The sequence below is a fragment of the Narcine bancroftii genome, chromosome 3, assembly GCF_036971445.1.
Source record: "Narcine bancroftii isolate sNarBan1 chromosome 3, sNarBan1.hap1, whole genome shotgun sequence".
Classification (NCBI taxonomy): domain Eukaryota; kingdom Metazoa; phylum Chordata; class Chondrichthyes; order Torpediniformes; family Narcinidae; genus Narcine; species Narcine bancroftii.
The window spans coordinates 81,464,032-81,490,140 of NC_091471.1; the positions used below are offsets into that span (position 1 = coordinate 81,464,032).

The 26,109-nt window shown below is 40.0% G+C and overlaps 1 protein-coding gene across 13 annotated transcripts in view; it reads left to right on the plus strand.

Annotated features, from left to right (window-relative positions):
* Positions 1-26,109, plus strand: part of ddx4 (DEAD (Asp-Glu-Ala-Asp) box polypeptide 4) — a 124,077-nt gene that overhangs the window by 80,334 nt on the left and 17,634 nt on the right. For all 13 annotated transcript variants that reach the window (XM_069924389.1, XM_069924385.1, XM_069924396.1 and 10 more), the window contains 5 exons: positions 19,688-19,830; positions 22,719-22,871; positions 23,993-24,147; positions 24,308-24,437; positions 25,088-25,242. In XM_069924389.1, the coding sequence (XP_069780490.1) occupies positions 19,688-19,830; positions 22,719-22,871; positions 23,993-24,147; positions 24,308-24,437; positions 25,088-25,242 (736 nt within the window). The remainder of the gene's footprint in view (positions 1-19,687; positions 19,831-22,718; positions 22,872-23,992; positions 24,148-24,307; positions 24,438-25,087; positions 25,243-26,109) is intronic.

The window sequence follows — 26,109 nt, forward strand, 5'->3', positions numbered from 1 at the left end:
CATCTGTATTTTGCATTGTATTATAGACATTTCATTCCATTTGACCTATTTACATGATTCAATTTCTCTCATTTAGATTTATTAATTCTCTCGATGCTGTACTTGTTTGGCTATTTCCATGATATTTTTTAATGCAAAGTATATTCTAGGTTTTTTTTTAAACTACCAGGTTTCTTAAAGTTAAAAGAAAATTCTATGCCTGCAACTTGATTAAAGTATGTTGATGTTTACAAGGTAAATGTGTAGAATATAGAAGAGTGCAGTATGAAAACAGGCCCTCTCGTCCATTAAGTTTACTTTGAACATGATGCAAATTAAAACTAAATCTCTTTTCCATGAACATCATTTATATCCCTCTGTCCACTGCATAGTCATGTGACTCTTGAAAGCCTCCGTACAACCATATTTGCTTCCATCAGTAACCAGAAGGCCTTTTCACCACATTTCGAAGTCCAGCACGTCTACTGTAATTCTCCTCATTTCCACACCTACCTGTCTATCCTGGGACTTCTCCACTGTCAATGAAGTCCAATGCAATTGTAGGAACAACACTTAAATATTCTGCAGGGCAGCCTACAGCCCAGTGTATGAATATAGAATTTTCTAGTTTTAAATATTTAGCCTCAATCCCTTCTTCTGTGCCTTTTTTTAGGTTTCCCGCCCCCCTTAATCACTCCCATCCATTCTCCTTCTTCCACTTTGGTTGCATCTGCCTACTGCGTCTTCTGCTGTCTTTTCCCCACTCTTCGCCTTTGGTTCCATCTGTTTTCTTTATATCACCATTCTCACCTCTGAATCTGGCAGTCTTTGTCTTCTTATGACCCATTCCACCCTGTTTGTCTCCTTTTCCTCCACCTGACCTATGTTTTTCATGTCTCCCTTTCCCATCTGCCCATTATTGGCCTCAGTCCATCTGCCTAGTTTACCAGTCCTGTGAGGATTCCTGTCTCACATCTCTAACCATGACCTCTTTACACTGCCTCTGTATGAATTTTGCTCAGAATTTCAGCTCAAAACATCAACCATTCTTTTTCTCCCACTGCTGCTTAACCTGCTGAGTTTCACCATCCAAATGTGTTCAGCATCCTGATAAATCTCGTGTACATTTTCTAAATCCTTCACATAGTTCCTATTATGGGTTGACTTGGAATTGCACAAACAACTTAAATGCAGCCTAATCAAAGATTTCTAGCTGCCACATCCTTGCTCTTGTACTTGATGAAGGCAAGCATGCCATCCTGCTTTATTATGCTATTCACTTTCAGGAAGATATGTACTTGGACCCTCGGATACCTCTGTACATCAATGCTATCAAGTGTCCTGCCATCAACTATATACTTTACCCTTATATTTAACCTCCCAAAGTGAAACACCTCACATGTTTGGACTAAAACCCTTATGCCAATTCTCCATTTGAATCCTGCAGTATCGCCTTATAGCCCTTTTACTTACTGTCCACGGTTTCACCAATCTTTAATTTCTGAATAACACCCTTCCACCATTACCTGTTTTTCTTTTTTTGGAACATTTTATTTAAGAATTTTAAAACCACATCCATTTATATATATTCAATAAAACTTAAAAAAATTAAGTACATAAGTGGTGTGTGTATGTCTCAATTCAAATAAAAGAACTGAGGGTTACCAGCGGGATGGGCTTTCAGAGAGTCCTTCAAATTTTCAAACCAACATGTAAATATGGACTCCATATTTAAAAAAAAATGCTAATTACAATTACCCTGTCTTCTGCAAGCAAGCTATTTGTTTGCTACTATCAGTTTACCATGGATCCCATGCATCTTTACCTTCTGTGTCAGACTATCAGGAGGACTTGTCAAATGCTTTACAAATGTCCACATGGACATTGTGAACCATGCTATGCTCATCAAACATCAATGTTGACACCTCAGAAATATAGTAGTAGCTCAATAAAGTTTTTATCAAATTGTAGCATCTGCTGCAGCAGCGCTACCAAAGAAAGAGATATCCATACAAGGTGAGTGTAAAACAAAGATTGACTTTACTGGTTTGAATTCCTCACGTGTATGCATTGGCTTGCCCCTTTCCGGTGACTTCCGGAAGTGACGTCATTGCGCCACAGTGTCACTCTCCAGCAAGTTGGCTGTTACGCAGAAGTTGAGGGCTCATTAGCCTGCACGTGGCGCTAGGCCCACGCTCCTCGGCAGTGAAGGGGAGCCCGTGCTATTTTGGACCAGCTGCATGTTGCGGCAATTTGGCCCATTTCTTCACAGGTTGCATGGCCCATTTCTTCACAGGTTGCATGGCCCATTTCTTCACAGGTTGCATGGCCCACTACACCATCCGCTTGCTCTCTGAGGCTGTGCAGGACTTCTAAAGAGTTGATGGGGGGGGGGGGGGGAGGGTGTTTTGAAATGTAGGTCCCCTGTACACCATCTCTGTGGATGATGCTGGTAGGTCCTTCTTTGGAGCCATGTGGATCCCAAACAGTACCCACAGGAGCTCATCCATCTAGTTCTGCCTGGTCAGTCAGGCTTTCAATGCAGCTTTCAGGTGGCGGTGGAACCGTTCGACCAGTCGGTTTGTTTAGGGATGGTAGGCTGTCTTATAGTGGGCCTGGCTGCCGCAGAATTTTTACAGGTTGGACCAGAGGGAGGAGGTGAACTGCACCCCTTAGTCCGATGTGATGTGGGTTGGACTCTGAAACCCGTGACCAAGGTGGTGAGGAATGCCCAGGCGCATATCTGTGTCACATGCAGCCATGGATATCACCTCTGGCCAGTGGGTGAATCTGTTGGTGGTCGTGAACATATTTCATACCCTGGCTCACTGGGAGGGGCTGATGATGTCAATGTGGGCATGTTCGAACCAGCGTTGCGCCGGCTCAAAAGTGTGGTGGGGGGGGGCCTTTGATGTGCCGATATACCTTGACACGCTGGCACTGTAAGCAGGTTTGGGCCCACAGGGTAATGTCTCAGTAGAGCTCATTGCCATATGAACTTGTCCGAGAGCAGGTAGACCATGGACCTTATGGAGGGGTGCGATTTAAACCATGTATCTGGTCGAAAACCTGCCGTTGCCAGGTCGGGGGTAGGATGGGTCTTGTGGATCTGGTGGAGATGTCACACAGCAGGGTTAATTCTCCTGGTATAGGGCAGAAGTCTCTGATCTTCAGGCTGGTGATGGCCAACTGTTATGCCTGGATGTCCGCGTTCTCCCTCTGGTTCTTGGCGAGCTGGGTGATGTTGAGCCCTCCTGAGGTTGCGGGGATTGTGGGCTACTACGTTGGCGGATAGCTATGGTGAATTTCGATATGTAGGAGAGGTGCCATTGTTGTCTTGCATGACCACTGGTCCGAGAACTTGCTGAGCGCATAGGTCAACGGTTTGTGGTCTCTAGGTAGTGAACACTTTCCCCTCTAGTATGTAGTGGAAGCGCCGTATCTCCAGTACAAGACCTCCAATACAAGACCAGCAGTTCACAGTCAAACACGCTGTATTTGAGCTCTGGTGTTCGGAGGTGGTTACTGAAGAAGCCGAGGGGTTGCCACTGTTCGTTGACCCATTGCTCTAGCACCACGCCCACCTCTCTGTCTAAAGTGTCTGTTGTGAGGGCTGGGGGTGGGGGGGGGGGAGGTGGGTTCTGGGTGTTCCAGTGCTGTGGCCTTCACCAGTGCTTCCTTGGTGGCATGGAAAACGTCCGTGGTCTCCGGCGTCCATTGTGGTTTCTTGTCGCCAAATTTTATAAGGCCGACAGGGGCTGCATGAATGTGGCCACTCCCGGGAGGAAGCGATGGTAGAAGCTGACCATCCCCAGAAACTCCTGTAGTCCTTGGGAAAGTTCTGAATGGCCTCCACCTTGTTGGGTAGTGGCATGGTACCCTCTGGGGTGATGCAGTGCCCCAAGATGTCTATTGTTTCCAGGCCGAACTGGCACTTTGCCGGGTTCACTGCTGCAGTTTGTTGAACAGACAGGTGATGTGCGTCCTGTGGGTGCTGGTGTCAGTGCTGGCAATGAGGATGTTGTCTCGATAAACAAAAATGAAGTCAAGGTCCCTGCCAACCGTGTCCATTAGCCGCTGGAATGTCTGGGCAATGTTTTTGAGTCCGAAAGGCATTTTTAGGGATTCAGAGGCCAAAAGGTGTTCTGGATGTTGCGAGGGTGTACTGGGATTTGGTGGTACCCCTTCATGAAGTCCACCTTTAGAGTATCCTGCATGAGGACTCCCAAGTCCTTTTGCACTTGCAAATTTTGAATTTTTTTCTCCTTTTATTCCTTCTCCCAAGTTGACCACAAAGCCATTTACTGTTACCCACAATCCAAATCATTAATATACAACATAAAAATAAATGGTGCCAATATGGACCCTTGAGAAACTTGAGTCTTCATCCTTCACAATGAACTTCTTAGTGTTCTTCTATAATCTTTTACAAGATTTCTAGTCAACTACCTTTCCACTCATTTTGCTTCCTTGCATGCCCATTCTTTGGCTTTGAAATATTTTTTTTTTGGAATAAATTTGTCATACAGTTTATTTCTCTCAAACTCCAGCCATTGCTGCTCTCCTGTCATCCCTGCTAGTGTGCCTTTCCAATCAACTTTGGCTTACTCCTCTCTCGTACCTCTGACCCCTTTATTCTGTTGGTATACTGACACATCTCTGAGAGCTCAGTAGTTGGAGCACAGGTCTTGTAAACCAGGAGTTACAAGTTTGATCCTTGTTGGGTCCTTATTTCTGTGAGGAGCGCTGGACAAAAGTGGTGACTCAGTCTTCCTTAGGGTAGACAAAAGTCAAAGAATTTCATGCATGTTGCATTCTTTAAAAAATGTAGTATGTGACAAGAATGGAACCTTTACATCTGATTTTAGTTTTTCTTTCTCAAACTGCTCCATGAATTCTATCTTCTGAGCATTGTTTCCCATGGGTTCTTTTACTTTCAACTCTACTTCACAATTCCCAGTCCAGAATTGCTATATTCCTGGTTAGCTCAGCTGCAAGCTGTTGTTAAAAAAAAAAAATCCATCCTGAAGGCATTTGATAAATTCCTTCTCTTGGGATTCAGCACTGACCTTGTTTATGTAATTCTGCTTATTGAAATCCCCCACGATGAATGCTGCATTATTCTTTTTACATGCCCGCTCTATCGCCCTCTGTCAATAGCATTAAATTTCCCATCAGCGTCTTTTTACCCTTAGTTTTTTAATTCTATCCATAGGGATTCTATATTCTCTATAAACTTAACTACCACTGATGTGAAGCTATCATGGCTATATATTCCTTGATTATCCATATTTGTCTTTTTGAAAAAAGTTGCAGCATTGGCCTCGTGTGCAAGGTGACTTAAAGAGCTGAATATCGATTAACTTTTGTTTTGGTTGATGTGATTGAGAAACTTAGCCATGATGGAAGACATGATTTTTTAAAAAAATTTTTATTTTTCACACCATAAATCACATTAACCATGGTACACACTTTTTCCTTTTCACACATATACAGTGCCATTTTCTCCCCCTCCCTCCTCCCATCCCACCCTCCCTACCTCCCCCCTCCCGTCCATTTAAGGTATAAAATCTAGGATACATTAAACCAGTCAGACAATGTTGTCATTTAATAAAAATACACCAGAAATTCTACTGAGTCCATTCTTTTCATTTCCTTTTCCTTCCGTTAACTTAGATAATGATTGTCCCCGGTAGGTTTTCGCTATTGTATTTAATGTAAGGCTCCCATATTTGTTCGAATATTTCAATATTATTTCTTAAACTATGTTATTTTTTCTAATGGAATACATTTATTCATTTCTATATACCATTGTTGTATTTTCAAATTATCTTCCAATTTCCAGGTTGACATAATACATTTTTTTTGCTACGGCTAGAGCTATCTTAACAAATCTTTTTTGTGCATCCTCCAAATCAATTCCAAATTCTTTGTTTTTTATGTTACTTAGGAGGAAGATCTCTGGATTCTTTGGTATATTGTTTTCTGTTATTTTATTTAATATCTGATTTAGATCTTCCCAAAATTTTTCTACTTTCTCACATGTCCAGATTGCATGAATTGTTGTTCCCATTTCTTTTTTACATCAAAAACATCTATCAGATACTGTTGGGTCCCATTTATTTAACTTTTGAGGTGTAATGTATAGCCTGTGTATCCAGTTATATTGTATCATACGTAACCTCGTATTTATTGTATTTCTCATCGTTCCGGAGCATAACTTCTCCCATGTTTCCTTTTTTATCTTTATATTTAAATCTTGTTCCCATTTTTGTTTAGTTTTACCATTTGTTTCCTCATTCTCCTTTTCTTGCAGTTTAATATACATATTTGTTATAAATCTTTTGATTATCATTGTATCTGTAATCACATATTCAAAGTTACTTCCCTCTGGCAAACTCAAACTGCTTCCTAATTTATCCTTCAAGTAGGATCTCAATTGGTAATATGCCAGCGCTGTATCTTGAGTTATATTGTACTTATCTTTCATTTGTTCAAAGGATAAGAATCTATTTCCTGAAAAACAATTTTCTATTCTTTTAATCCTTTTTTTTTCCCATTCTCTAAAGGAAAGGTTATCTATTGTAAAAGGGAGTAACTTGTTTTGCGTCAATATTAGTTTTGGTAATTGATAATTTGTTTTATTTCTTTCTACATGAATCTTCTTCCAAATATTGAGGAGATGATGTAATCTTGGAGAACTTCTATGTTGTACCAATTTTTCATCCCATTTATATAATATGTGTTCAGGTATCTTTTCCCCTATTTTATCTAATTCTAATCTCGTCCAATCTGGCTTTTCCCTTGTTTGATAAAAATCTGATAGGTATCTTAATTGTGCGGCTCTATAATAATTTTTCAAGTTTGGCAGTTGTAAGCCTCCTTGTTTATACCATTCTGTTAATTTATTTAGTGCTATCCTCGGTTTCCCCCCTCTCCATAAAAATTTCCTTATTATTTTCTTTAACTCCTTGAAGAATTTCTCTGTCAGTTGTATTGGCAATGCCTGAAATAAGTGTAATATCCTTGGAAAAATGTTCATTTTAATACAGTTTATCCTTCCTATTAGTGTTAGTGGTAAATCTTTCCAATGCTCTAAATCGTCCTGTAATTTTTTCATTAGTGGATAATAATTGAGTTTATATAATTGGCTGAGATTTTTGTTTATTTGTACACCTAGGTATCTTATTGCTTGCATTTGCCATCTAAATGGTGATTCCTTCTTAAATTTTGAGAAATCCGCATTATTCATAGGAATTGCTTCACTTTTATTTACGTTTATCTTGTAACCCGACACTTCTCCATATTCCTTCAATTTCTTATATAATTCTTTTATTGATAGTTCTGATTCTGTTAAGTACACTATAACATCATCCGCAAATAAACTGATTTTATATTCCTTGTCTTTTATAGTTATTCCTTTTATATTATTTTCTGTTCTTATCAATTCAGCTAGTGGTTCTATAGCTAACGCAAACAATAAAGGTGATAGTGGGCATCCCTGCCGTGTTGACCTGCTTAAGTTAAATTGCTTTGATACATGTCCATTTACTGTCACTTTCGCTAACGGTCCCTTATACAATGCTTTAATCCAATTAATATACTTCTCCGGTAAACTGAATTTTTGCAATACTTTGAACAAATAATTCCATTCTACTCTGTCAAAGGCCTTCTCTGCGTCTAAAGCAACTGCTACTGTAGGTGCTTTATTCCCTTCTACTGCATGAATTAAGTTAATAAATTTACAAATATTGTCTGTTGTGCGTCTTTTTTTAATAAATTCAGTTTGGTCTAGATTTACAATTTTCGGTACATACTCTGCTAATCTGTTTGCTAATAGTTTAGCTATTATCTTATAATCTGTGTTAAGTAAAGATATTTGTCTATATGACGCTGGTGAGAGTGGATCTTTCCCTTGCTTTAGTATTACTGTAATTATTGCTGTTTTACATGAATCTGGTAAGCTTTGTGTTTTATCAATCTGGTTGATTACTTCCAGGAGGGGCGGAATTAATAAGTCTTTAAATGTTTTGTAGAATTCTATTGGGAATCCATCCTCTCCTGGTGTCATATTATTTGGTAATTTTTTTATTATCTCTTGTATTTCTACTATTCCAAATGGCTCTGTTAAATTATTTTGTTCCTCTATTTGTAGTTTTGGAAGTTCAATTTTAGTCAGAAATTCATCTATTTCCCCTTCTTTCCCTTCGTTTTCAGTTCGGTATAATTGTTCATAGAATTCTCTAAAGTTTTCCTTAATTTCTTTTGGATTATATGTAATTTGTTTGTCTTTTTTCCTTGATGCCAATACCATTTTCTTAGCTTGTTCTGTCTTAAGCTGCCATGCTAGGATTTTGTGCATTTTTTCACCTAGTTCATAATATTTCTGTTTTGTCTTCATTATATTCTTCTCCACCTTGTATGTTTGTAGTGTTTCATATTTTATTTTTTTTATCTGCCAATTCTCTTCTTTTAGCTGTATCTTCCTTCATTGCTAATTCTTTTTCTATATTTACTATTTCCCTTTCCAACTGCTCTGTTTCCTGATTATAGTCCTTCTTCATCTTGGTTACATAACTTATTATTTGCCCTCTAATGAATGCTTTCATTGCATCCCATAGTATAAACTTATCTTCCACTGATTCCGTATTTATTTCAAAATACATTTTTATTTGTTTTTCAATAAATTCTCTAAAATCCTGCCTTTTAAGTAACATGGAGTTTAATCTCCATCTATACATTCTTGGAGGGATGTCCTCTAACTTTACTGTCAATATTAAGGGTGAATGGTCCGATAGTATTCTAGCTTTATATTCTGTTTTTCTTACTCTATCTTGCATACAAGCTGATAACAAAAATAGGTCTATTCTTGAGTATGTTTTATGTCTAGCCAAGTAATATGAATATTCCTTTTACTTTGGGTGTTGTTTCCTCCATATATCCAAAAGTTGCATTTCTTCCATCGATTTAATTATAAATTTGGTTACTTTGTTCTTTCTGTTAATTTTTTTCCCAGTTTTGTCCATATTTGAATCCAAATTCAGGTTGAAATCCCCTCCTATTAATATGTTCCCTTGCGTATCTGCTACCTTCAAAAAGATATCTTGCATAAACTTTTGATCTTCTTCGTTAGGTGAATATATATTGAGTAGATTCCAAAACTCCGAATATATCTGACATTTTATCATTACATATCTCCCTGCTGGATCTATTATTTCCTCTTCTATTTTAAATGGCACATTTTTACTAATTAATATAGCTACTCCTCTTGCTTTTGAATTATACGATGCTGCTGTTACGTGTCCTACCCAATCTCTCTTTAATTTCTTGTGCTCCAATTCAGTTAAATGTGTTTCTTGCACAAATGCTATATCAATTTTTTCTTTTTTTAGTAAATTTAGCAGTTTCTTCCTTTTAATTTGGTTATGTATTCCATTAATATTTAAAGTCATATAGTTCAACGTAGCCATTTTATACTTTATCTTCCCTTTCCGTTTCTCCATCATTACCTTTCCTTCTTATCCATTTCTGTTTTCTTGTTTTGAACCCTTTATAAGACAACATTCCTAAAACATGAAACATTTTCCTTATTCTCCTATTTAAAACTTCTTCATCCCCAATCTCCCCTTCCCCTCCTGAGTTGTCCTTTATCCCTTGTCGGACAACCACATCTCCCCTCTCCATTTGGAGTTGCGAATTTACTCGCAAGCGTCAGCTGATTTTGCGGTGGGTGACCGCAATTCCTCCCCACCCAACCCCCCCCCCAGAAAAGATTTCACTTTTCATATGTAACAAAGCTCACTCTTTTAGTTCCCTCCTTATTCCCTCTATTCCATTTCCTTCCCTTATTAATTCTTGTCTATACTATCTATATTTTCCTCTAAATACGGATACATTCATGTATGCACATTATACATATACACACATATACCTCTTTACCCACATACATATAAATCGTGGTCATTTTTACTCTTATTACATATCTTCATCTCTCTGGTTGTTTTGTAGTTCTGCAAATTTCCTTGCTTCCTCTGGATCTGAGAATAGTTTTTTTTCCATAAGATTGTTTTCGATGTATTGAACTCCTTTCTCTTCTTCTGGAGTTCGAAGTCTTTTGTACTCTCGTTACACGTCTTCATCCCTCAGTCTATTTTGTAATTGTTCTGCAAATTTTCGTGCTTCCTCTGGATCCGAGAATAGTCTGTTTTGTTGTCCTGGAATAAATATTTTCAATACCGCTGGATGCTTTAGTATAAATTTATACCCTTTCTTCCATAAAATCGCCTTTGCTGTATTGAACTCCTTTCTCTTCTTCAGGAGTTCAAAACTTGTATCTGGATAAATGAAGATTTTTTGCCCTTTGTACTCCAGTGGCTTGTTGCCCACTCTTACTTTTTCCATTGTCTTCTCCAGTACCTTTTCTCTTGTAATATATCTTAGGAATTTTACTAAAATAGATCTTGGCTTTTGTTGTGGTTGTGGTTTAAAGGCCACTGCTCTATGTGCCCTTTCTATTTCCATTTCTTGCTGTAGTTCTGGACATCCTAGGATCCTGGGGATCCAATCTTTTATAAACTCTCTCATATTCTTGCCTTCTTCATCTTCCTTAAGGCCCACTATCTTTATGTTATTTCTTCTGTTATAATTTTCCATTATATCTATTTTCTGAGCTAACAGTTGTGTCTCTATAACTTTTTTATTGATTCCTCTAATTTCTTTTTTAAGTCCTCTACCTCCATTTCTACTGCTGTTTCCCGCTCTTACATCTTGTTGTTAGGTCTGCTTTGTTCATGAATGAGTGAGACAAACACCAGGCTGAGTCGAAATCAGGGTTCTTTGTTCTTTATTACCGGATTGTAACACTTGCGACTAACAAAGTTAGTCGGAGAATGCATTCTGCCGTTATCAGCAAAATGGTGATTTTTTATACCCTTGGATACATGCTTAGAACATCATCATATCATTACTTGTCCAATGACTAAAACTGTTGCTATCCTTTCCCTGCTAGCTTCCTGCCTCTCAATCCATCAATGTCTCTCTTATCTTGTAAGTACAAGGATGCATTCACATCTTGTTACAGCCCTGCACATTCCCATCTCATGATGTTTTACCTAACAGGAGTACAAGGACACCTCCCCTTCTTGTTACAGCCCTGCACAGGGTAACTCCTTACACATTCCCATCTCATGATGTTTTACCTTACAATCCCTCCTTTGTCCTCTTTAGAGGACAATCTCGCCCTGACTATGCTACCACCGCGTTACATTAGTTCGCCTATTATTGCCAAGCTCTATACGGGTTCTGTTCACAGGGCAGTTCGGCTGGTGGGCGAGGGCTCCCCCAACCCTCCTTTGCGTACACCCCCCATCCGTCACCCCGATCCCATTGCCCGTTTACAAGTTTCATCCCATTTGCCCCCAAGCAAAAAACTAGCTAACCCCCCGTACATTAGTAAATACCCAAGTTAACATATGGTCTACAATCTGATTAATAATGTTTGTGTTACAATCAATGTTATAATATTTGGGTTACAAGCAAGGTTAAAATTATATGTGTAACAATCTAATTCACAATCCCTCCTTCCCATCACATTCCCCTTCAGACTCCAGATCGATCTCAGCAACTTTCTCCGTCTCCTGTAATGTGAGATAGTCTTGCTCCACAGCCTGCACAGCTTGATATTTCGGAGGCAGTTCATCACGGTCAGCAAAGGCTTTCTCTATGGTCCTCGTGACCAGCGTTCGAATGCATGGAATACAACAACAGCCACAAGTGATAAAAATTGATACAGAAATGAACAAACCCAGCAAAAGTTGTCCTAACAATGTGCTCCATCTCCCAAACACTCCCTGTAATCAGGATAAAACAGGATTGGAGACTCCAGACTGGGCTTTTAATTCTTTCGCCAATGCCCTAAGTTTCGTTAACCCCTTAGTGAGTGATCCATCTGGCCCTGTGTTATTAGAGATAGAAGTGCAGCATAGATCTCCAAACATAGCACACACTCCACCTTTCTCTGCCAGGACCATATCAATCGCTATCCTATTCTGAAGTGTCATAAGGGAAGTTTCTGACAGTTGTTGATGTATTGCCTCAACAACGTCCCTGGTCAAATTTGCAAGGCGCTGGACATTATAGTGAATAAGGTTGATCCTATTAACATTTTTATTTACAGTGATGGGAAAAATTGCACTAAAAACAGGAAAGCTTTCAAACCCAGCTGCAATCTCATCGGCTAATTTAAATTCGTCCGGAATATTCCGGGCTTGGCCAATGGCATCAATCCATACCCCATCAGGGTTCCTTCCTCCCGGCCCCAAGAGTCCAACACTCCTCCTTTTTCTCCACAGCCAACTCTCTGTGTGGCGCAATTCTAGGGAATCCTCGTCTCCCTCCTGCCTTTTGACAATCAGCACTGGCGCATTAAGGGTTACTAGAGCACACCGACCATCCCAGTTAGCGGGGAGCCAGTTGTACAGCACTCTTCCTCCACAAAACTCATCTGTGTAGTCATTCAATCTGCTACAAGTCTCCTTAGTTTCAGATTCATTTTTTTTGTTATGGGACCTCAAAATCATCCCCTGTATATGTTCATGATAACCAGTAACCTGTTTGGCTGCCCTGTCAGGCACCCATGTGGCGTTTTCCCTGCTAATAGTAGGTCGTCTACATACTGAATCAGTGTAACATCTTCCGGGAGCTTTAATTTCATTAGGATTTCGCTAAGGGCCTGATTGAACAGTCCTGGACTGTCCTTATAACCCTGAGGTAATCTAGTGTATGTGTACCGATGTGCTTGGTAAGTGAAAGTGAACCAGTCTTGGCATTCCTCAGCTAATTTCAAGCAGAAGAATGCGTTTGCCAGATCAATGACAGTATAGTATTCGTGCTCCGGACTCAGAGCCCTAAGTGCTACATATGGGTCTGGGACTGGTCTCCCGATAGTCTTGGTAGCCAAGTTAATCTCCCGGAGGTCGTGTACCATCCTCCAGTCTTTTCTACCCTGTTTGGGAACAGGCATGATGGGCGTGTTCCACATACTGTCAGGTGCCGCCCTTAAAACCCCTGACTCCATTAACCCTTCTATCGTTCCTTTAATACCCTCCTCCTGACTGGGCGACAAGCGGTATTGTTTTCTCCATATTGGTTTCTGCCCGGGGTTGGCCAATTCTAGAAATACCTCTCCTTTTATTACTCCCACATCATAGGGCCCCGTTGTCCATATATGTGGACTCAGATTAGAAAGATATTTGTCTGAGTCTCTGTGATCAATATTTTCTCTTCTATGGCTCGGTCTCTTTCTACTTTCTCATTCACAACCTGGTCCCATGCTTCAATATTCAGTCTGACAAATTTTCCTCCCTCCGAGGTGGAATATCCCGGGATTTCTGTCTGCCTGTATTCACACCCTATCGCTTCCTTTACCATCGGACCCAGCTGTCGAGCGTGATGATCTTTGGCAATACCCAAGGTCACATGAGGCACACTTTCTACTCCTAAGCAGAACCACTCCATTTGTTCTTCTGTCATGACAACCATAGCAGCTATTCCCTCCTTACCTACAAAGATAAATGGACAATGTATCGTTTCTGTCTTCCCTTCTTTTAGAGAGTCCCACCTCTCCTCATATTCCTGGTCCGGGTGGATGGTGTAGTTTAATGTAACATGCATAGGATCTAGTGGATAATGGTAATCCCCATACCGAGGAATACTGGCCCTCCACTCAAAAAACTGTTTAATCAGCCCTGGGCCTGGTTCATCATACAGTAGCCGACTCCAGAAAATACTAACCTCCACAGAGTCTTCTGAAGCGTTAGATGGGGTCATTACTATAAACTGTCCTCCCCTTCTTATTGTATCCCCTGGGTATGTTAACCGAAGGCCCTTCTCAGAACATTGTATGGTTATTCCTAGTTTGGTAAGAATGTCCCTTGCTAATAAATTAATGGGGCAACTTGGCACAACCAGGACAGGCGTTTTAACCCTTTGTCGTCCAAATGTCATGTCGATGTTATCTGTATAGGGCTGTGTTTCCCTTATCCCGGAGAATCCTATTGTAGATAATGTTTTGCCCGAAAATGTGCTCCCTGGGGGTTTTTTAATCACTGTCGTAACTGCTGCCCCTGTGTCAACCATAAATTCAATTTTTTCTCCATTTACCGTCCCCCAAATTTTTGGTGGCTCCCAGGGAGGTGTGATTTTTGATTCTCCTGGGCACCTTCAATAATCAAATTCAGCACCTTCCTCAATATAGTCATTACACTGAGGTGCCTGGACTTGTTGATCACTCTGCCACCCCCCGATTCTCTGGGGCCCATCAATGTGTCCATCCCTACCCCTTGCTTGTCCTCTTAAGTTTCCTCCTCTTCCCCGATAGCCTCTAATAGAGGGTAATCTTTTTCCCCTTGCTCTCCCAGCCTCCGGACAGTTCCGCTGGTAGTGTCCAGGATTTTGGCAGTACCAGCATACTGCATGTTCCCCTCTATACATTGTACCTAGCTGTCTTTCCCAACCATTTCTTACTTGGGGTCCCGGATTTATCACTGGCCCCATGACCTGTGGGACTATCTGTTGGGCCGCTAATTTAACCCCTATATGTTCTATGGCTCTCACCAATTTATCGGTTGTCTTGTCCACCTCCTTCTGGGACGCACTTTCTGACTTAGCATGCTCTGATTGACGATGTCGTTTGATTGCATGTGTCAGGTGTCTTTTCCACAAATCCTCTGACATTGTCTCTAATCCCACAATGTCCCTTAATTTTGCTTGAACCGTAGCAGGTAGTCCGTTTATTATCCCATTACGAAAGTGAGCCCTTCCTAAGGGGCTGTGGTCGGGTCTTTCTCCAGTCCCTGTTTCCCATAAGTCCCATGCTCGAGTGAAATACTCGTGTGCAGTCTCTCCTTCCTTTAGTTGAAGGGTTATCAAGGCATCCAAACTATAGGGTGTAGGAAATGTTTCTCTAAGTGCTTCCCAAAATTTATTCCGAAGTGGGTTAAATTCTATTTCATCCCCCAATTTACTGCTTCTTACAATTTTCTCTATTTGCTTCAGGGCCCCTTCTGCCTTTAATTTTATCATGATAGTTCTGACATCTGTGAGTGCTAATTGTTCTTGGCAGGTTTCTCGCTCAAAACAAGAAATCCATGGACTAGCCCCATTACTCAACGGAGGTAGTTTTTTCATTAAACTCTCTAAGTCCATTCGTGACCAGGGTACATATTTTTGAGTTCCCCGTCCCGTGATCAGTAATGGGCATTGATATCTCAATTTTGGGGATTTCTGCTCCTTCTTTACTCTTGTAATGCATTTATTTATCCCACCTTGTTCTGACTCTTCTTCGTCACTGTCCCTATCAGCTTCCAATGTCTCAGGGTCAAAGGTATATTGGTCACGTTCATCTCTAAGATAATCTTTTCGGCCATAGTTTAGTTGTTTCACATCTTTCTCTTTTGTCCTAACTATGTCCAGGTAGGCATGTCTATTTTTCTCCCTCCCGAGTCTTTTCCTTCTACTTTCCTCCCATGGTGGATCGTATCTCGTTTCCTCTTCTGTACTACACTTTTCGTCCTTTACTCCTATTACCATTCCTTCAGCTTTAATTTCTCCTGACAGTGTTGTAGTTATCTTTTCCACTTCCTTCAATACACCTACCATTAAATCTTTTTGATCCTCACTGATCTGCCCCAGCACATTAATATCTCTGTTTAAGTTTTTAATGTTATCCTGAACCTTTTTCATGTTCCATTTCTGTATCTCTAACTCCTTTTCTATTTTCTTGGACTCCAGAGGGGTCTCTACATCTATTACTCCCCCTTCTATTTTTATTAAAGGGGCCTGTACCTCGTCTGATGTATCCCTATTCCCGTGGTTCTTGTCACACCCCAGTGTCTCAATATCTGAATATAAGGGACGTGACTCCAGTGTCCCATCTGGGGTGCCAGAGAGAGAGAGAGAGCATAGCGAGAGAAAGAGATAGAGAGGCAGATACACAGAGCACAAGAGATAGAGAGAGAAAATGCCTTGCACTGGCCCCACTGGGAGAAAAGTCTTCAGATTAACACTTTCGTTTCAAAGGTTTTAAAAGGTTCTCATCCTGTGATCACTGGTCTGGATCAGATTGGGTCTCCCACCACTGGGAACTATCACTCCTTCCTTCCCTCCCACCTCGAGTGAGCTACACGTCAGCCCACAATGTCTGCCCTGATCCCGCAATGGTGGGGGTGCGGGAAAGAGGGAGGGAGAGAGGATAAAACAGGATCCCATTTGATGCAGAGCTGGAATTGTGGGCACAAAATTAAAACCAAATTGTATTTCTCTGCCCTGCCCAACCTGGGGATTTCAGGGCAGCACCACCACAGATTGGGATTGGGAGGGGGAGTGGGTGAGAGAGGAGGGGGGGGAGAAGAGAGAGAGGGGGAGAGAAGAGAGAGAGGGGGAGAGAAGAGAGAGGGGGGGAGAGAAGAGAGAGGGGGGAGGGTGAAAGGAGGGAGGGAGAGAGCAAACCCGGACACTTCGTGGCTGGAAACTGGAAACAGGCACTTTTCCTTTCCCTTCTGTGTTTTGTTTCTTCCAGCTTATCTAAGCCTCTACGTTTTAAAATTTTTGTTTCCCTCACCTGTGAGGAACATCTCAGTGCCCCCGGGTAACCAACCCCTCTTCCTCCAGCGGTCTACACATTTTCGGAGCATTTTTTGTTTTTCCAATGCCGCATTACTGGTATTTCGCTCCTCTAATTCCTGATTAATTTCCTTAATAACTTGGTCAAAAGTCTTAGCAGGCAACTGTACAGCCATAGCTGCGGGACCGCTTTCTAATGCCTGTTTTAATTTAGGTTCTTGTCCGTTTAGGGGATCTATGTCAACGAAAATTGCTTTTAAAAATGTCTCCTTGCAAGCTGGATGACTAATATCTTTTAAAAGAACAGTCTCTAAGTCTTGTCCTCCAATTGACTTCAGACTGTCCTGTATACTCTGATTGCTCGTTTTCCACTCTCTGTTTTCCCAAAGGGGTCTGAAAGTTAAATTACAACTAGAAAACCAAATATTTGGGCTATACTTTTGTCCTGTTTCCCTGTACCAATCTATGAATTTACGTAACTTTATCTCCTTGGTGATGTTGGGAATACCCTCATTTAACTTATCAAAAGTATTTCGAATAAACTGGGTGTCTCTTAGGAGTTTGTCAACTTTTTCATTAATATCTCCTACCTGATCCGGACACAGCTGTCGCAGCCTTCTGTCGTCGTTCTTGTTCACCAGGCAGGCGTCCCTGAGTACTTTTTTTGTTGTCTCAAGGTCTCTAGTGTCTGCTGTGGTATTCCACCACGGCGAATTGGGGAAATAAATTCTTAACTTCTCAAGTGTACAGACATTATCATACCTACCGGACATTTATAAGTCAGTCTCTCAGATACAATTGAGGCCAATAAGCCTGAACCTTTGTTTTCTTTCAAAGCCCAACCTTCACGTGGGAGATTTCTCCTCTTAATAACCAGTTTAGGGCAGAAAACTCAGGTCCTCAATTGTTTATAGACCACCTTCTCACTCTATTGGACTTTGCAACGACACAATAAAGACTTTTAAACTCTAGTAGTTTCTTGCGAAGCACTTAATAAATGTCATTCAAACACCTTAAGGACTTTTATCTTGTCTGTAATCACTTACGTGTTACAATCCTGGCATGCGACCTTCAATTGTGGTCGTCTAATTTGTCCGATCTCCAGTTCTTACTGACAATCATAAAGATTTTAAAAAAAAAGAGAATTTTGTTAAAACAGGCTTCTCTGGACCTTTTTGTCAGCCGGCTGAGATGATTGTCAGAAAAAACAGAAACCGTCGTCCAGTGTTCACTCACCCATCACGTCGGGGTCACCAAATTGTTAGGTCTGCTTTGTTCATGAATGAGTGAGACAAACACCAGGCTGAGTCGAAATCAGGGTTCTTTGTTCTTTATTACCGGATTGTAACACTTGCGACTAACAAAGTTAGTCGGAGAATGCATTCTGCCGTTATCAGCAAAATGGTGATTTTTTATACCCTTGGATACATGCTTAGAACATCATCATATCATTACTTGTCCAATGACTAAAACTGTTGCTATCCTTTCCCTGCTAGCTTCCTGCCTCTCAATCCATCAATGTCTCTCTTATCTTGTAAGTACAAGGATGCATTCTGTTACTCCTTAGTACTGGGTGACTCCTTCTCCGGTCCCATCTCATGATGTTTTACCTAACAGGAGTACAAGGACACCTCCCCTTCTTGTTACTGCCCTGTACAGGGTAACTCCCTACACATTCCCATCTCATGATGTTTTACCTTACATTGTCCAGTCTCTTTCCCATTTCTGTTAAGGTCATATCTATTTTATTCATTTTCTCTTCTGTATTGTTTATTCTTCTTCTTAAATCATTAAATTCTTGCGCTTGCCATTCTTTAAATGACTCCATGTATTCTTTAATAAGAGAAAGTATATCCTTTATCTTGCCTTTCCCCCCTTCTATTTCACTGTACTCTTCCTCTTCTTCCTCTGGGTTGGCCATCTGTTGTTTCTTTGTTGCCCTTTTCTTCTCTTCTTTCTTGTTTTTGTTGTCTTCTATGTTCTCCTCTTGCTGCAGGTGCTCTGCAGCTGTCATTGCCGGCTGTGGAGATCGACTCCCCAGCTGGTCACCCCTCCCGTCGGTTTGTTTTTTTGCATGCGCATCGCGCATGCGCGGTTGCGCACTTTTACTCGGCTCAGCGAGCCATTTTTGTAGTCCACTTTCTACCGACCTGAGGGAACGGGTTTCTCTCTCCACCGCGGGCCTCTTCGAACAGGTAAGGCCTTCTCCTTCTTCCGTTGTCTTCTCTTCCTCTCTTCTTACCGTTGATTTCGATTTTTTTTTTTTAGTCGCCATCTTCTTTCCACCTTTATACTCACTTTTCTTTAATTTTTATTTTTGTGCCTTTGTGTTTTCCTTTGTTTTTTCCGACTTTTCTGGAGAGGACTGGAGTTCACCGTCCGACCACTACTCCATCACGTGACTCCCCGTGGAAGACATGATTGATGTATTTTTGTCAATAGTGTATGCTAATTCTTTTCAGCATCCAGAGATGGACCCTATCGATTTTGCTGAATTTTAATCTTAAATTTGTGCCATGCTGAACTGTGGAGTAGATATTCTAATCTTTTTATGATCTTGGATGAGGGTAGTTTTTGAATGGAGACAACCAATGCTTTGGATTGTTTTGGTTTTGTTGAATGGGTGACTGAGTGGGAAGGAACCTGGACACAGTTCAGAATATAAAGTTGTACCATTTGACAATAGTCCCCTTGTTAATTTCCATGCCCATGTGAGTTTTTTATCTTGTGTGTCTTGGATCCCTCTATTTTTTTTTTAAACTCTTTTTCTAGATTTGCATTTATTCAACTTACCAAAATGTACTTCAGGTTATCAATAATTGCTTTATTTGCCAACTGCATGCCCATTTTGAAAATCTATGAAAGCTGTTATATACTTGTACTCAAATTCATTGCAAGTGTGTGCTGTTGGCAAGGTCTGAAGGATTGTTCACCACTTGTGGCACAGTTACTGTCCTGGTGGCTCTCCCACAGTATTATTTAATAGAGACTTGAAGGATTCAGACCCTACAAATACAGGAAATAGCTCTATGTAAATATTATTGCAATCTTGGCATTAATTAAAATCTGGTTTCTGAATTTCTTTAAGCTCCCATAGTGACTTACATCCCTCCACCACCACCTGAAGAAGAAGATGTCATTTTTGCTCAATATCAAACTGGAATTAACTTTGATAAATATGATGAAATTCTTGTGGATGTTTCGGGATTCAATGTCCCTCCTGCAATACTGGTTGGTGTTTAGCTTTTTTGAATTCTTTGACAAGATTGAGCTTTTTTAACTATGTAGTTACAAATTGCATAAATTGAATTATATCAGGGCCCTGTTGGGAATTTTGGACTGGAATAAATTTGATTGCAATTTACAATGCACCTTGAATTTCAGAAAGTTTATAATTCTTTATTTCCCTGGGGCTCAAGTTGAGAGAAGTAATAATGCTCTGTGACAATCTTCTGTTGTCTTCTCCAGATGGCTATTAATGTAAGTGTCTGCGCAGTACCTCTTGGAAGGCTGTTTGATGATTCCAGCCCTGTTCTTGTCAGATATTTGTAGGCTCTTAGTTTTGGCTGGATCATAGCCTTTCACTCCTTGTGCTGAAGACATTGACTTGTGATAATATTCCTTTCCTGGTTAAGCCACCATATGAAGTAGTAGTTGATGCTGGCTATATTTGTGTTCAAATTTGAATTTAAGTTGCCTTTTCCTTTTTGCCCATCAAGGAAGCTTATCTGGAATATTTTTGTTTGATGGGGACAAAATGTGTTGTACAAGATGAATACTAATGAATATTGTTTTTGTAATTAAAGTTTTTTCCCCAAGTATCATTAGATATTGTGAATTTTCTTAATAGAAAATTGGATGCATGAGGATTTTGTACAAAAATGTAGATTTATTGGAAATAGAATATCGTGTTTGCTAATTATTCTGTATTTGATAAGAACTTGTGTTGTACTGAACTAGAACATTAGCTGGTCAACCAAAATATTTTTGCTGGAGACAGAGAATATGGAGCTGTATTTACATTTTTTGGCTACTGAAATTATATATTTTTTTAACCCAACTTGGATAATTATGGTTGTGAGAGCATAAAATTTATTAACTATCGAGTATAACTGAGTTTTGATTGATCTTGATGTCTAATATATCTACAGCACAGTACAGGCCCTTTGGCCACAGTGTTGTGCTGCCCTAATAACCTACTCTAACACTGCCTCAAATTTTTCTGCTGCATAACCCTCCATTTTTTCTCAGTTCAATGTACCTAATCAGATCTTAAAAGATCCTACACTATAGTTGCTGTCAGTGCTTTTCTTGCATCCATCACTCATAAAAGCTTATCTTTTGCGTACCCCTGTACTTAATCCCAAACATCTCAAAACTAAGGCCCCCATGTGTTAGCCATTTCAACCTTGGTGGGGGTGGAGGGGACGGGTGGGTGGAAGCTTCTGACCATCCACACAATCAGTACTCTTCATCTTACGCACGTCTGTTATGTCACCCCACATCCTCTGTTGCTCCAAGGAGAAAAGAAAGTTTCCTTCACCTATCCTCATAAGACGTACTCTCGAATCCAGGCAACAGAAATCTCCTCTGTATCCTCTCTTTAGCATCCAAAGATTTTCTGTTATGAGGTATCCAGAACTGAAAACCATATTTTAAGTGGGGTTTCACCAAGGTCTTGTTTTGTTGTAACATTTTGAACTCAATCCTGAGATTAGTGGTGAGCACACAATATGCCTTTTTAATAACACCAAACTGTGCTGCAGCTTTGAGTGTCTGATGGATACAGACCTGACTTTTTTTTGTCCACACGGCTCAGAGTCCTCCCATTAACATTTGACCTACAGAAATTAACTACTTCACACTTGGTTCAAGACCATCTGCCATTTCTCAGCCCAGCTCTGCAACCTATCAATGTCCCCTTGTCACCTCTGCAAACTGACAAACTATCTACACCACCTATTTTCATGGCATCCATAAACTTAGTAACTCATTCTTCCACTTCCTCATCCTGATTATTTATAAAAATCATAAAGCGAGGGGGAGTTGCAGAACAGATTCCTGCAGGACACTGGTTGCCAACAATCAAGGTAAGTGGAGTTTTTCCCTTCATCCCTTTATTGAAAATTTGCCATAACTTAAAAAAGGAAGCCAGAATAAGATAAATTGTAGTTGTATCTGGGATGGTTGCTGTAATATTTGTGTGGGGGGGATTTAATTTTCTTCTCCATTATCACTGACAATTTACAATCTTTAGTGCTGAATGATATCTCTACGCTGAGATGCAGGCAAGTCTTTGACAGCAATACATCCAGGATTTTGTTGTAAACTTGTTGCAACAAGTGAGAGCAGGGCTCTGAATAATCCTTTGCCTGTAATGTGGTTTTAATATTGCTTACCTCTGAAGTACCCAGTATCATATTGTTTGTTATAATACATTCATAGTTTGGTGTAAATACACAAAAATGTAGTAATTCACAGGTACCGCAGTGTTGAGAAGAGGCAAAGATGTATAACTAATTGAGGTCTTGGTCCTGAAATGTTAGTTTATATTTCTTTGTCTCTTGTGGATGCTGGGGAACTTGTTGAGTTTCTCCAGCATTTTTGTGCATTTACTATATTCACAACAGCACTGACTTGCTTCATTCCATTCTTAGTTTAGAAGTACTCTGTTAGTTCAGCAATTAAATTTAAATAAGCATGCAGGGACAATTCATATCTCCTCCCCAACAGTGACCATCATCCAAATGAATACAGGTCCATTGTGCTGTATCTAAATTCAAGTTTAAATTAAACTTTGAGGTTCTCAAAGCATGAGTTTAATTTTCATTATCTTGAGACCCTTGGACAGTTCTGGTCAAATCTTGCAACGACTACCCTTTCAGAGGTTAGTGAGAAAACTAGAAAGAAGCTTGCTTATGACTTAATCTACCTCATTGCTTTTTGTGTCATCATGTGAATATGTTCTTCCCCATCCTCTGACTCCCAAAGCAAAAGCTTCTTAAGTCCAAATTTTGATCTGAATTGTCGGCACTGGAAAAGTTGAAACTGGGTTGAAATGTTTGTGAAGTTCTCAACTCTGGTATTATAAAGACAAATCATTCAACTTTTTGCTTTAGGCATTTGACGAAGCTCATCTCTGTGAAACTTTGAACAAGAACATACAGAAGGCTGGTTATCTGAAGCCTACACCAGTTCAGAAGCATGGGATTCCAATTGTGCTTTCTGGACGGGATTTGATGGCATGTGCTCAAACAGGCTCTGGGAAAACGGTGAGTTATAGAATAGCTACTGCATCAAAAGCAAATTAACAACACGGTCTGCTGTGGGAGCTGCTCTGCCCAAGAGCATAAAATGCAGCTTGAAATGTTATCCTGTCCTTCTACACTGGATTCAGAAAGGAAGCCAATGTATTGACAGAATTGTCCCACCTTGACACCCTTTTCTCCTTCCTCCCATTTGGGAGAAGGTTTAAAACTGGGATATTGTCCAGCAACAGCCTTTGGGAGGGTTTCTTCCCTGCAGTGATCATAGCCTTTGAATGAACCCAACAACAATGTTGTCATGCAGCCTTTGTCAAAGGCTCATTGATCTTTTCACTGAGACACTACTTTATAATTGTACTCTTGCTGTCCTACCTTTTCTTTATATTCACGCTAGAGTTGCTGGATTGCTCATGCATGAATCTTTCATAATGTTTTAGGTAAAATGTGACAATATAATTTGAAATTGAAATGGTTGCTCGTCAACTTAAATAATAATTTAATTTCACGTGAAAATCGGAGCAGGCCAACCAGCACCTCAAGTCCTACTGTGCATTCAATTTGATCATGGATAATTTCAGCATTTGCAGTTTCCTGTGTGTGCTAAATTTTCTGCTCCTGTTTGGTGCCAGTTCCTCAAAGTTCTTAATTTCCTACTCTGCCCCTTTAAATGATCCAGCCTCCCCAATCTCTTGGGGTGGAGAATTGTAATGATACACCACCCGTCATGAGAAGAAAGACCTGTGTGCATTTGTTTTCAATGAACCTTCCCTTGTGACTCTTGCATCAGTGGAAACACATCTCAATGCTGATGATGTTTTACAAATTGTGTGCTTAAGCATTTAAATCTTTGCATTCTTGACTTGACACATGATGGTTGTCTGGCCAATTATTGCAATTAATGACGTATCTTAATTTAAAATGGTAAATTGAAGATAAAACTTGCAAGCTAACATCTTGACTCTCCTGTTTAAAATAAAAGTTTAAAATAAATCAAGCTTTTTCCCTCTGCATTTCTCTCTGCCCAGAATCAGAAAATGCAGCTTGAAACATCTTGTTAAATTCCTCTTGCCCCTTGGTTTCATTTGATTGGTAACAGGATGTTTTTTTTTTCCATATGATTATCGCAGGCTGCTTTCCTATTGCCAATAATAGAAATGCTGCTGAGGGGCAATGCAGTAGCTAGTCAATTCAAGGAAGTCCAAGAACCAGAAGTGATCATTGTAGCTCCAACACGTGAATTAATCAATCAGATATATCTGGAAGCTCGAAAATTTTCTTATGGGTAAGTATATATGCACCTACTTCAAATGAAGACAAACCTTCTGATGAAAGTGTGACAATTTAATCAATTCCTTTGGTAGAATGGAGTTGATTGTCTTGAATATGTTGTCAGCAACAAATATTTCTCATTTATTTACCCTTTCATTCCCTTACTTTTACAGAACGGTTGTGAGGCCAGTTGTAGTCTATGGAGGGACAAGTACAGCATATCAAATCCGTCAGATTTCACAAGGCTGTAATATATTATGTGGCACGCCAGGAAGACTTTTGGATGTTGTTTCTAAAGGAAGAGTAAGTAGTAGATCTGTTATTAGCACACCCAAAGCTATTAAAATTTTATTGAATTTGAGCGATTTTGATTCATTGCAACATCAAAGTAGAACATCTGAATGAACATCTAGAAATTGTGATAAACATTTACTTCAGCAAGAAACTAGAATCTCAGATGTTTTAGAGAAGCAGTGTCCCTTGTGTCATTCTGCACATCACACTAGAAAGACTGTTTCTTGACAGGCAAAAAAAAAATCTTCATGTGTATATGAAATTAAAAGGCAGGCCCATTTTGGCCTACTAGCTTAATGTGCCTTGTATCCAACAGCAAGTACACGTCCTGTGTCATGGATAAGGCCACCAGAATCCAAGGCTGTTGAAGTGTTTCTTACATTACCTCTTAACACAAGAGATTTCTGGGTTGGTTTATGACCACTTGCTGAAACAGTAATCTATCAAGTGAATGCCCATCCTTCATTGCACTTGTTCAGTATTCATTTGAAATCAAGAAAAATAGGGAGGTTTCTATTAAAAAGCAAATAGTTACGTTTTTGAGATACTAGACAGTGGTGGTCACGATTTCCCAAGTTGTTGCAGGTTGATATTGCCATTGCCATCTGTTATTTGAGATCAGAAAATCTACCATATTAAGGTACCATTATATTTTCAAGGTTGGCCTTGGTAAGGTCCAGTTCTTGATACTGGATGAAGCAGACCGCATGTTAGATATGGGATTTGAACCAGATATGCAGAAATTAGTCGGTTTTCTGAAGCAAAACCGCCAGACTTTGATGTTCAGTGCCACGTTTCCTGAAGAGATTCAGAGGTAAAATATGACTATGCTTAGCAAATTATTTTGCATTCTTAATTTTAAATGGCTCAGCAAGCATAATATGGAAGTTTCCTCTTGTCCTTTACATTTCTGATATTCTATACAGATGAAATCCACATACCTCAAAATTAACAAGCTTTTGTCCTTTGTCATTCAAAAGAGAAAAAGCCTAGCTCTGTTGACCTTCCTTCAGGTGATATGTTCTCCAATCTAGGTAACATCCTGCTAAATTTCCTCTGCATCCTTCTTGAAATGAGGTGATCAGAACTGAATGCAATGCTCCAAGTGTGGTCTAACTGGAATTTTATAGAGCCTTGCAGCTCTTGAATTCAGCCACACGACTAATGAAGACCAGCACACCACAGCCTTAACCACCTTGTCAACCCGTGATGATTTAGAACTCTGCAAATCCCTAGCTGTGGTCAAGTTGCATGGTAAACAGGGCCAACTTCACATCCTTGTCCTTCTATTGTGACTTGCAAAATCAAAGGGAAACGGCTTTGACTTTTTAAACCACTTTTTCAACTAGTCCTGCTATCTTTATAGATCTGGTCATGACCTTCAAAACTTTTTTTTTCTTTGCATCTATTTTCCATAATTTATACTCCCTTTCCTTGTTACACACTTCTCTAAATTCTGTCTATCACCTTTCTGCTCAAAAGACCAGACCACCTAAATTGTCCAGCATTCTGAAGCTATCAGTCACACAATTTTTTGACCCATTTGTATATTTTGTATTGCAGCTCTAAGAACACCAAATTTCATGACGATCATTCTGATTAATATTTTAGACCAATAGGCATAACTAATATACACTAAAAATAGATTGATTACTGACCCTTCTAAAGCCCAAACTGGTAA